Source organism: Bombus pyrosoma, linkage group LG4 (genome assembly GCF_014825855.1).
Source record: "Bombus pyrosoma isolate SC7728 linkage group LG4, ASM1482585v1, whole genome shotgun sequence".
In the NCBI taxonomy this organism is placed as follows: domain Eukaryota; kingdom Metazoa; phylum Arthropoda; class Insecta; order Hymenoptera; family Apidae; genus Bombus; species Bombus pyrosoma.
In genome coordinates this window covers 13,880,157-13,893,050 of record NC_057773.1, presented here as the reverse complement: position 1 = coordinate 13,893,050, position 12,894 = coordinate 13,880,157, and the positions used below count along the sequence as shown (strand labels likewise).

Here is a 12,894-nt window from a genome sequence, read left to right as displayed (position 1 = left end):
AGTAAAAATGATTAAAGTTAGGGGTTAAATTTAGCTTTGGGGCATTAATTTTTTTTGTCGAACCATCCTTGCATCTTCCGATAGTATTCGACGATTAAAAACGAAATATAACAGTTTTGAGTCTGGGAATGCATTGGTTCAAAAGTTATGGCTAATTTATGAATCGATTTGGCAAATATCATTTTGTATATGGGTTACCAACTGCCGGAAGCGGCCAAAAGATATATAGTTCGGCTATAACATTCATAGCGTCAACAAAGACTAACGCTTTAACGGTCTACTTCGAATGTATAAGATTAATTTGGTACCAAAAGTATCAAATTTTAACGACGCATAACTTTTGAGCCGATGGATTTCGATACTCGAAACCCTCGTATTTTGGGTCTATTTCTCATCGGCTACTCAGATTATGGGAAAAAGTTTGAAAAGCAGTGATGCTGCCAAACGAAGTTTAGTTTGTAAAGGTACACAAGTATATTTCTTAACATTCTTTTAAAAGATTAAAAATTTACTCTTAATTTCATTTTGTTTGAATATCTTTATTCGTTACTAATCTAACTACTAAATCACATAATTAAATTCGCGTTAATTGTACACCTAACAAGTGTTCCAGAAAGTGACATAGTACTTTTGCTTTATTATTTTTGGAAACGAGGCGATAACACTATGGCATGCTGAATAAAACATCAGTAAATAGCTTGAAAGATCCATTGCATTTTAACTACAAATTACGAGATTAATTGCGTTCTAATTAGAATAATTGAGTAATTGTTACGTTTCTTAAGTAACAAGAACAACAATTTTTGTTTGTAACTTAAACAGATACAAAGATATTACAATTATTCTAATAAAATATTGCTTAAATACTTGATACTATTAATATTTTATTAACGAAATTCTTCAACTTTTCATATAAATCAAACGTATTAATTTTCAATGAACTATTTCTTTAAAATAGTGAATTATATTATCGTGTTGCTATCTTTTGTATCTATTATATGTTGTTAATTTCTTATTATCGTAATTGAGAAATTTCTAAACATCGTTAAAATTGTAAGAAAATGCGTTGAGAAAATTTAATAATTATGTTAATATATATATATGTCGAATTATCATTAGAATTTTGGATGCGAATCAGTTCTTCATTTGGATTTACCATTGTTTAACTCAACTAAATTATATTACACATAAATTGTTTAACACGAATAGATATAACTTTTACAAGGTTTAACAATAAATAAGTTTGACGAACGCTTTTAACAATATTCTTGGGTTCAAACGGCCGTGGGGTCAACGGGAAACTCTCTGTACAATAGATTATATTTTCTCTGAATTGCAAATGACGTTAGCTGTGTCGCTCGGTAACTTTTAGACTCGCTCTTCGATGTCAGTAAACTCTCCAAGGAGATCACAATAAAAGACTGCTTGGATCTCATTTGTCAATTACATATTCATTAGGAATATCAACAAAATTCCAGGCGCCGTTGCTAGGCAGTCCTGCATAGAGCCGACATTGCTCCTGGCCGGGGCTTGTCCGTTAATACAGCGTGTCCCTCAATATCGGTACTTCTTCTGTAAAGTTAAAACGTTCATCCCGTGACCGTGGCTACGTTCAGCGACCAGTTGCGTCACCTCTAGCTCAAGTATTCCAAAAGAAATGCTCGATGTCCCTACATGTTCGACATATATATATATATATATATATATGCGTGTATGTGTTGAATGTGTCGACTGTGATATTATCCATCAGATAATCGAAATATCTAAAGTATTGTTTAAATCATCAAATATTTCAATCAGTTTGATTGAACGAGTTTCGTACGACCCGAATTTCGAATAGTTCGATTACTCAATCAGCTATATCATTCATAGGTCTCGAAGACTATTTTTATTCTGTATATTTTATACGCCTTGGCACGTGGACAAGAGTATTACATATTTCATGCACAATTGGCATGTTCGTCTCGTAAGATTAATTTTATTTGTTATTAATCTAACGATAATCTATTTGATAAGTGGTTACTGATACTTGATATTTATCAACAGATTGCGCGTATACGCGGAAATTCATATTTTTATGCGTAATTAAAGAAATGAAACACAAGCTGACATTTGGTTCGCTTATCAAATATTATAATCCGTTCTCTATATTAATTATAGTAATATATTAATAGTAATCTACTCTGGTTACTTTATATACTTTCGCACACTATGTTCATTCTGTATATTTTTGTATATCTTGGAAATTCTCTATTCGTGAATGCCTAAAAATCCACAGTTTAGTCACCATTGTAATATAATAGTAGTTCTTAATTTTTTCGTAAATTAAATCGAACTCCATTAACCGAAAACCAAAATTGGTAAGAGAAATATGTCTGATATGTGGCACTTCGAAGCTAAGAATTTTCGTTCAAATATTATCGAATTAAATAGTTTCATAAATTAAAAGTCAAAGGATCGAGTAATATGTAAAAGTTGCATAAGTAAAATATTATTGAAAATCGTGAAAAAATCGTGCAATGTTGGTCTTTAATAGGTTTAATTGGGTTACTGTCATATGACCTTTGGTATAGTTGCTCAGGATTGATTGCTTCATGATTGCACTCTTAAATTAAATTTTGTAAGTGCACGTGTTAAAAGTTGAACCTTCGAATCTTTAAGTTAAATTTTACACGCACTGAAAAAGAACTTAAGTGTTAGGAAGTGTGATCCTGAAATTTTTTAACGAAATTTTATATGTCGACACACATTCCTTTCTAACAAAAGGGATTTAAAGCTGAAAAATTTCCAATTAAATTTTATATTACTTAAAAAAGAGCTGTATGAAACACAAGACAGCAAAATGTACTTTTGATGTCTATCCTGTTATATTAAAGGCCTGCGATATTTTCAAAATCATAGTCTCCGGCTGAAAAGGGAATTTCATTTCGTTATTAACTTGAATATGCAAATTTTCGCACCTCCTGCCTATAAATTAATTTATTCAGATAAGTAACATAGATTTATAGTTGATGTTAGATTTGTATAAGCATAATAATACAGCGTGTCTCGGCTAACTTGAGCACTTTGAATAATTTTTTCTAGAGTATGCGTTATGTGAAAAAATTTTTTATACAAAAGTCGTTTGGCTTAAAAGGGCCATTACGTGGTGAATATTTTCTTTTTCATACATAAGCCGAAGGCGTTTTGGAGCTTTCAAGGTTATTTTAAATGAGATGTCGTATCCTTTATATGAAAAAGAAATATATATATATAGCTTTTTGAAAATTTACTTTACGTAATATTAAGTTGGAGTTTCAATATGATCAAAGATTTCCATAATATAGCGGTGTTTCTTCATGGTACAAATTTTTCATCATCGCACTCGTCTATCTTCATTCACTGCCGGTGTGTTGTAAGATCATAGGTGATCGAAATGGTATAGATCTTCCATTGACGTTGATACAATGGTGCAATCTATTAACCGACGATGAAACTGAATTGTTTCTACACTGAGCTTAACGTTTCGCGAATTCGTTCTTTCATATTCTGCGGTGTTGTTGTTGTTGGTTCACGGTACGCTGTGCTTTTTAATCATTTCGCTAACACGCGTCACACAATGTGACTACGCACTAGTTGTTTTCCACAGATCCAGCGTCACATTATGACGCGTTCTGAAAGATGCTTATCATTTCTTATTATGATATACATGTAAAAATACGTATATGTGTCATATTGTGTAACATGTTGAAAATTCGAAACTCGGCCTGTGAACCGCGACTTTTTCCTCAAATGGCGGTAGCGAAAGGGTTAATGTCCCTCACAGAAAGTAGTCTAGCAGCTTTAGATCTGGTGAACGTGGTAGCCACAGAAATTCTTAACCACGACCAATCCATCGATTGGGAAATTGTTTATTCAGCATTTACTTGCTGCATATGGTAATGTACAGGGCAACATTTAAACACCGCTTTTTCGCGGAAATACCTGATGATTTCGAATCTTCGACTTGACGCTACACAAGGTAAATTTGCAATTAACAAAGCGAAATTATTCGTTAAATATTAAGTTAATTATTTAGGATTAATAAAGGTCAATATCATTTTACTCAGAATTCAAGACTCTTCCATGTTTTCACATAAAAGGTATAGCATTGCGTTTAAGATAACGAAATTGACGTTGGAACCACCGAAATGTAAAAAAAAAGGCACGCGTCACGTAACGCGCCCCTCCAATCCAAGCAACTTTTGTATAAAAATATTTTTTCCTATGACGTACATGTACATTAAAAGTTGTCCAGGATGATCAAGTTAGTTGAAACACCCTGCGTGCGTTTTACGTAGAATATATTTAAAAGCATTATTCCTCGTTAGGTCGTTGTGCAATTACAATTAATTATAATGCAATTAATATCGCTTGATCTTTGAAACATTCATAATTGGCAGTTCAGAACGCCATATAATGTAAAGTAACTTGCGCTAATCTAATTGCAAATTACTATGTTGCATTTTATTGTTGCTGTAGGTACAATAAATGCTTATCGAATTAATACATAATTAATTATTATCGGATCAATACCATCATTTGTACGCGCAATTAGATCATTTGAAGTACAATTTTAGTAAATTAAACTTACAACTCTGTACCAACAGATGGAATAATAATAATCATTTAAACTTCGTTTACTACAAGTTGTCCTAATATTTTACAATTTTAATCTTTAATTTTTAATGTCTGTAAAGAAAATTTTTTAAAAATTTCATTTAATAAACGGGCTAGTAGAGAGACAAAAGAAAGAGGAGCTATCCTCGCTAGTTCTAACTTGAATATTCTTCGATGATCTAGAAACAATATTGTGGAGGCTGCCAGATCCCAATTCAAACCACCCACTCCCTCTTACGTAGACGGTAATTTTCAATAATTTTAACGGGGAAATACGCGAAAGATCAATTTTCTTTGCACAATGGTGTACTAACGTAGACTGAACCGAATTATTATTATTATTATTATTTATTTTAGTCCGTACCTTTCTTACATTTCTTACATTTATTTTTCTCCTTATGTATCTACCTCCCCTCTTATCTACCCTATTGTATTGCACTCCTTAGCTTATTCTTATCTCTAACAGCTAAAACTAATGACTACAAACTGTTGCAATTTATGACTACACATTATTGCCACTTTTGGTCTTTTGCCTCCTTGCCGTGCTACCTTCTTGTCTTTCCTCCCCGTCTTGTATTGCCCTTGCCCTTCTCTTCTCTATTATTGCTTTTAATTCCATTAGTCCATCCCCAGTCTCATTCAGTGTTTTTTCCATGTCTTTTGGTCCTCCCGTTATTTCACATTCTTCTATTACATGTCTCGGGTCTTCTTCTTTCCCTTTACATAGTGTGCATCTTTTTTCTCCCCCTTCTTTCCAGTATTCCCTCGCTTTGGTCTCGTTTCCACATCTGAATCTGGCTAGAATTTTCCTGCCCTTCCACTTCATCCTCCCATCCAAGTACTTTGGTATCATCTCATTTTTGGTTATATTTATAAGCTAAGTAAAGAATGCTGACATAAAAGTGTAGTATCCATGAGAAAGATCGATAGTACATGTGCTTAAATCTGTAAGATTCTAAACCCTTAAAACCTTTGATTCCATAGAAGGTCATTCAGAGATCCCAGTACATCATTGTTCGATGATGCCCTAGAATTTCTGTGTCAAGTACTTGGATTGCCAGCCATTGTGCTCGTTTACAAGAATTCACTTTTTAACATTTTCCATAGTTTCTTATATAAAAAGCTTAATCTGCTAAATAAAAAAAGTTGATAAATGCAAAATTTAACAGCAGGAGGTAGCTAATAAATTCGCGTAAAGTGCTAGTTATTGGTATTAAGGAGGAATTGAAAAGTAATAAACAAAATGGAAAGTTTAACATTGTTTATGCAAAATAAATATTATTTACTTTAACCCTAGTTGTGTCTTGCGTAGTTTGTAAGCTATATCTGATTTGAAGTTTCGTTACGCTACAGGACGAAATAGTAAATTAAACTACTATTACTCAGGTGCTCTAACCCAAAGAATCTCGTTTAAACGTCGGTCAATCCTTGGCTATCTGTGTTTCACAGAACTTACATAAGATACATAAATTATATCCTTCTTTTACATTGGAATTCTAGGATTGCTGGCAATGAGGCGCGTGTCTGAATTTTTAGAATACATTTCAGGTGTGTCTCTGTGTATATAATAGGTCGAACGGGAAGTTCGTACGTTTTTATTCCACAACATTCCACTGTATCGTCGAGTTTTGTATTCCAAGACGATGGAGGGTTTCGATTCTACACGTTTGAGGAACATTAAGCTACGATGCAAGTGTCCTACCGGCAATTCGACGATTTACGTCAATTGTTACCATCGAATTATCCTTATCTACTGCTTTTGGTCACCCAGAACGTGGTGAATCGTATAAGCCAAAATCTGCCGATCGGGATCTTCTCAATTAATTTTGATATATACGAATCTCCTCCTGATACTTCGCAAATGTCTTTTACAATTTCAAAAGTCGTACTTCCCCTGCGAAACTCGTACAGCAATGTGCGACGAATACGCATTTTACCAATAGACATTTTCCGTTCATAGAGTGACGTTTAAAATACGTGTAAATTATACTTTGTTATGGTAACCTGGATTATTTCATTTGATATTTCAATAGTCATTTAGCAGAGTAACAATTTAAATAAATATTATTCAAGGATTAAACAACCTCTAGAGATTAATGATTATATTTAATTGTTAATTAATTTACAGTGAAAGCGAGTAGAATCTGATTTCTCGATTCGATTTATTTTTCGCGTGGAAGAAAGACATACGCTGACGATTATAACACAATTGCTATAAACTTTATAGACGTAGTACTATAAATAACCGTGTACATATATACATAGATTAAAGCAGATGTTTCGCAACGAAGAATCACCAATGCGATTGTTCTATCGTAGTGAATGAAATGCATCTATCTCTGACAATCAAGAATTGGCAATAACATGAGTCATAGATGTAAATCATTAGACGTCATCGCGCGTTAACAATTCATTTATGCAAATGCGTATAAGTGATATATGGCGTCATAGCTGTAACGGAAATATTCCGGTTTATTAATTTGTAAGCTTCGACAGATGTCTCATATAAATAGTATTTGTACTTCTGTATTCATAGCGTATATATACTACTTTTTGCAATTCTTCAGATATCGAAGAAATAGACGGCGGTGTGCAAATATTGGGAATAGCCAGGATCTCGCCGATTTCAATGACCTTGAAATACGTTGTCAAGATTAACGTTATGAACAACATTTTACCTATACATGGGCTCTCTAGGCTTTAGTTTTCCACTTATCCAGCAATTTATGTTTATCACTGTTACGTACATATTATTACTCTTATACTAAGTACTACTACTATAGTAGTTATTAATATGCTTAGATGTGTAAAGAATTTTTTGATGACGATATACCTACATTTTGATTTTTCGGCAATCGAAGATTAGAACAAAGTGCAACGTTCCATGTATGGATCCATTGGTCGCAAATTATTTCACGTTCGCCGACTATCTGATAGCCGGATACCGCTTTGATGCGACCTATGACCCATTAATTTTTCGCTTTCATTTATACAAGCCTAAATTAAGCCTTACAAATTAAATTATGTAACTTACTATAACAAATTTCTTTCCTCGTTGAAAAAAGACATACATTGAGTTCCATCAACGTCTTAAAACGACCGCTACCGACATAATTCCCGAACCTAGTGGCCATAATAATAATTTTTGCGGTAATTGAACGAGCTGAGACGCGAATTTTTATTCCGAAAGCGACCACAGTGGGGTAATCATAGTAGATTATATCTATATATTCATAATGTGATTTCATATGGCCATTACGTAACAGCTGAACAACGTTTTATAGCGAGCTATAGAGTGTATTATAAAGTTTGCTTTTTATTATAAAAATCTTAATATCTATCTAAAATTGTATCGTAAAATTAAAATCCTAACTTTCAATGCCGTTCGACATTTTTTATTCTTTTTAATATCAGAATAAAACGAAAGTCTCGAAAGAGTATAAATTCTACAAAATTTCAGAATGAACAATTTTGCTACTGTTGCACGATCTTGTTCCTTTCGAGGAACAATTCGAATTATTAAATTTATTGTTACATTCTTTATTTCACGTCTAAAATCTTTTCCGCTGTATTTGCTTTCGCAATTCTATCCGCGCATTCGTAAAACGAAATAACAAATTTATCGGCACAATGCAGAAGCAAAACGCGTGCACTGCTATTTTATATGGCAAACCGGATCAGCAGGCTTTTTTTTTTTTAGCAAATAAAAACCTGACAGAAAGTATTTCTGTTTTTCGGTTTAATTGAATTTACTACATTTTATAATCTTTTTCACACACCTAGCGATTCGTTTGTAAAACGAAATTTCAATTCTCTACGTCTTTTTTTTAATATTTCCATAAAAATTCTCTGTTATACGAATCGATTGTGTTCTATCAATAAAATATTAAATGAAGAGTTTGGAAAGTAAATACTACACGCCGTACGATAATGAGCAAAGATATTAGCACAGACCAGATGTCTCTATAAAAATCCAGTAAAACTGCACAACTTACGATTTATTCTTTTACCGTCGTCAAGCAACTATAAAACGAGCACGGATAATAAAGGATACAACGTTAAAGTCTTTTCCTTGAATTAAAAAAAGAAAAAAATTTCAACTAGTCAAACGCTGTGTATATAGTAGCATGAAGGTAAAAAATGTTACAGTTTATTGCTTCCTAGATATTCATCTTTGTCGAGTAAAAATCAAGTCAAGTATAGTAAAAGATTATATTTGCCTACGATGAATTTGAGACTTTTGGTCAGCTAAGTGAAACAAATATCTCAATTTCTCGACCAGGTTCGATCAGGTTCGCGAGTAATAAAGTCAGAAGGCAAGTTGGATCTGGAAAACATACTAATTTCCAGAAAATATTCTCTATAGCTTCCTAGTCATCTGAGACGTAATCGTAGAAGGCAGCTACTGGTTACTTAAAATATTTCGATGGACTTTGGTAGACTCGACGGAATGCGCGTAATATGGAGAAATAAATAAAACATCCAAAGTGGAGCATCCGTTCGTAATATTCGTTAGAAATAAATTTCTGCTTACGTTCTATTTGCACAAATAATCGCCGTCTCTTTGCAACGCGTAACTTCGTACGACGCTATTACGCTTCGTCAACAACTTATTGCCAAGGGCAAGTATTAGGGTGAACGTTGAGGTGGAGTTAAAAATTATGCATAGATTTTCGATTACACGAATTAATCGAAGTCGAGAACTTTATTGATATTTTATTCATATTTTTGTTAATGTACGTTATGTTAAATTTCGTTTCAGTTAATGAAATTGACCAAGCAAATACTTGGCGAGAAACTCTTCACGAAGCTTATGAAGGCTACATTTTACGGTCACTTTGTTGCCGGTGAAGACGAGGTGCAGATCACTCCTGTCCTGGATAGGTTGCGGCAATTTGGTGTAAAGCCCATTCTTGATTATTCCGTTGAAGAGGACATTTCTCAAGAGGAAGCGGAACGACGTGAAATACAGTACGTATCGACAATAATAAATCTTTTGCTCCATAAAACATTTTTTCTTCTTTTGAAAAATCGAACTCGTTAGCTCCGTCCCTTACGCAGGTACGCGTCGCAGTGTTGTAAATCTGTGCACATTCATGCTTGGCGTTCATCTGTATACTTTGTACTTCTTTATCTCTCTATTTTTGTAATATAAAATTTCTAATAGAATTTCACGTCGTATGATAATATTATTGCATAATTGTGAAGAAAATGTTCGCTCTAGTAAATGAAAACGTCGTTTTTCCTTGATATAGAAATTACGTATTAAATATGAATACATAGGAGGAGGAGGAGGAGGAGGAGGATCGATATGTCGACGATTTTGGTACCGCAGGTTTCCTGAAATTTTACCTACATATACGTGGTATCCTTAACACGTAGCTAAAACTCGAAGAAATTCCTAGGAAACTCATTTTCTCGAAGAAATACGAACGAGAAATACTTTAAGAAAAAGATGATAAATGAAGGCTGAACAGAAAAGTTGTAAACGAAAGCTTATTGGAAAAATTGTAAATGAAAACTTAACGGAATGAAATTGTTGATAAGAACTGAGTAGAAAAATTGAGAAAGTTTTCTGATAAAAGATAAACTTTAATTACAAGCTTTAATTACAAGATTTTTTTAATATCACCTACGTTCGAATCAATGATTATAACGGTCTTAAAGAACTTTCCTCTTTTCATATTTACAAAGTACGTAAAAATTTCATAATAATTCGACTATTTGAATAGAAAGTACACTCGACGCTTACAACATTTACGGTAAATCTATAGGCCGGTAGATAGTGACGGAGCTTTCTTTTATCTGCTGTTTATGAGCTGCTAACGAGCCGAACAGTTTTTAATAAGAGGAGAAATCAATAGAAAATTAATCGTCGAAAAATTGTATCGAGTTTAAGAACAAGTTCAAAAATCAACACAGAATTTCATAGAGACGAACTTGTAACTTGATGTAACGCGTAACATACACTTGTAACTGTCGGAGGATCTTAAGATCAGCTGTGATTTTCAGCTACTTTGTCGTTGTGCTGCCACAAACGAAATTTATTACGTACGCACTGTAACGATTAAGAAAGAATTTTGAATAATTTACAAGCGTATAAAACGATATTACCTAAAAATCGTTCACGTGTCGGTAAAATTTTCGTTCGCGCTACTCGGGACGCGTGCCACAGGTTCGCCATGCCGGGCTTAAGCTCTTTGCTCGAAAAACTTCTCAATTACAAATGAAAATGAAATATAATGTAACGTAAACGATCTTAATTTACAGGAGTTCCGTGTCAGAAGCTGGAGATGAGAAAAGGGAAGGTCCCTTGAAGAAGTACCATGTTGCAAAACCATTCGCGGATCGTCGATACAAGGTATCCTCGGCAAGAACGTACTTCTACCTTAACGAAGCTAGTTGTGAACGAAACATGGACATATTTATCAGATGCCTCGAGTCTGTAGCCGGTGAGTGAGTTATCGGAATAAAAATCTTGTAACTCCTTCGCAAGTTTCAATGGGCTACGTGTCTCGCTACTTCTGTGTCGTTTATGCAACATCATCAGCGAAATATATAACATGTAGAATCGATTATTTATTTATGCTACTTTGTTAGCGAGTTATCAGTTTACCGTATCTCGTCCACTTTTATATCGCTCTTTGGAAAACTCTGTTATTTCAGATAGCTTGATGCGGCTGTCGTCCTTCTTATCATTCTTTCGTTCTATTACGATGCACTATCGTTTTGAATCGATAGAGCAAATCGAGGTGTATATTTTTCATGATTTTAATAAAGAGTCGGATAACATCCTCTTGTGCTCGTAATTCGTGATAGTAAACTTTGCCATTACGAAGCACTCGTTATAAAAAAAAATATCTCGCGTCGCAATATGCAAAATGTCGCTTATGCGATGCTGTGGACGAGATATCTCGCATTTAATAATAAAATATCTGTCTCGTCGCGTTTCGTTTCGGAGCAAGATAAGATTTCGTCGTTGATTCGTTGATGTAAAAGGGCCACGAATGGTAAAACAAAGTATACGCTATGTTTTTGTAAATAAATACAGCGTAACTGTAGGAACTAGGAACTTAGGAACTAAGAAAGACGTAGAATATATTGTCCAAAGGAATCGATGAGTAATATTCGATGGTATGTAAACACCGGAGAATGGAAATAAAATATTTGATCTATAGCATCGCGTAAACGATACTGCGATGCAAGATATCTTCGTCCATAATATTGCATAATCGACGCAATACGGATGCGTATCCCGTCCAAACTCGCGAAAGAAATGTAGAACTAAAAATAGCTACGTAAACGATTATTCATCCAAAGCGACATTTTTTTCAATTTTCCTGACACGTGTTTCCGATTTTCCAAGATCGATCGCTCAAATTAACTCGCGTTATAAATTCTCCAGCTTATCGGGAATTCGTAAATCAATGTTTGGTTTAAGGAATTGGGCGTAAAATATCGAATGTTCCACGTTTGGTAATTCAGGAAAGAAAAATGATATGACTAATAAGAACGTACGATGTAGCTTTTCAAATTTGGGAATAAACTTCCGATCGGTGGCAAGTACTTAAATACCGAAACATGGTCGATTTTATCGCATAATTCAAGTAAACCGTTGTTTTTCTTATAGATGTTTCGTACCATGAGAAACACTAGTTTATGTAATAGTGTAACGTTATTATGTATATATAATGTTAGTAGTATAGGTAGTAGTACGTACGCTACTATGTAGTATAACTTTTGCCATAGATCTAGCATTATTGGGCCATTGGGAACCGTAACAATTTAGAGCCAGATTACTTAATTTAGGAATTTTTTATTTAATTTTTATTATCAATCTCTATCACGGAGACTGTAAACTACGAAATAAAATTGATGCTTCTAATTAGACTGCTTTGTAATGAAGGAGATTCCACGTCGTAGAGGTGTCGTAACTAACATATCGTTAAGTAAACTTTTTAATTTATATTATCAAATAAATTCTAAATTTTTGGATAAATTTTTCGATTAATCCCTCGCTTTGCTGCGGATTATGTGGTTTAAAAAATTCTGATTAAACTAACGTAAAAATTATTTCTTATTTCGCGTTAGAAATTTAGATCAATGAAATTATTTAAAATTTAATATTATAACCTGGAGAACTTTCAGCGACGGAATTCAGAAATTCTGCAAGAAGATAAGACCTTGAAAACGAAATCCACCTATAAATAAAGATCTCTAGAGAATCTTTTATTCAGTCATGCAACCAAACAACGT

At 33.6% G+C, this 12,894-nt stretch overlaps 1 protein-coding gene across 1 annotated transcript in view; it reads left to right on the top strand.

The window, feature by feature from the left end:
- LOC122566874 (proline dehydrogenase 1, mitochondrial) overlaps positions 1 to 12,894 on the top strand; it is a 38,507-nt gene that overhangs the window by 17,660 nt on the left and 7,953 nt on the right. Inside the window, exons 2-3 of the mRNA XM_043724738.1 lie at positions 9,401 to 9,609; positions 10,909 to 11,090. Of these exons, the coding sequence (XP_043580673.1) occupies positions 9,401 to 9,609; positions 10,909 to 11,090 (391 nt within the window). The remainder of the gene's footprint in view (positions 1 to 9,400; positions 9,610 to 10,908; positions 11,091 to 12,894) is intronic.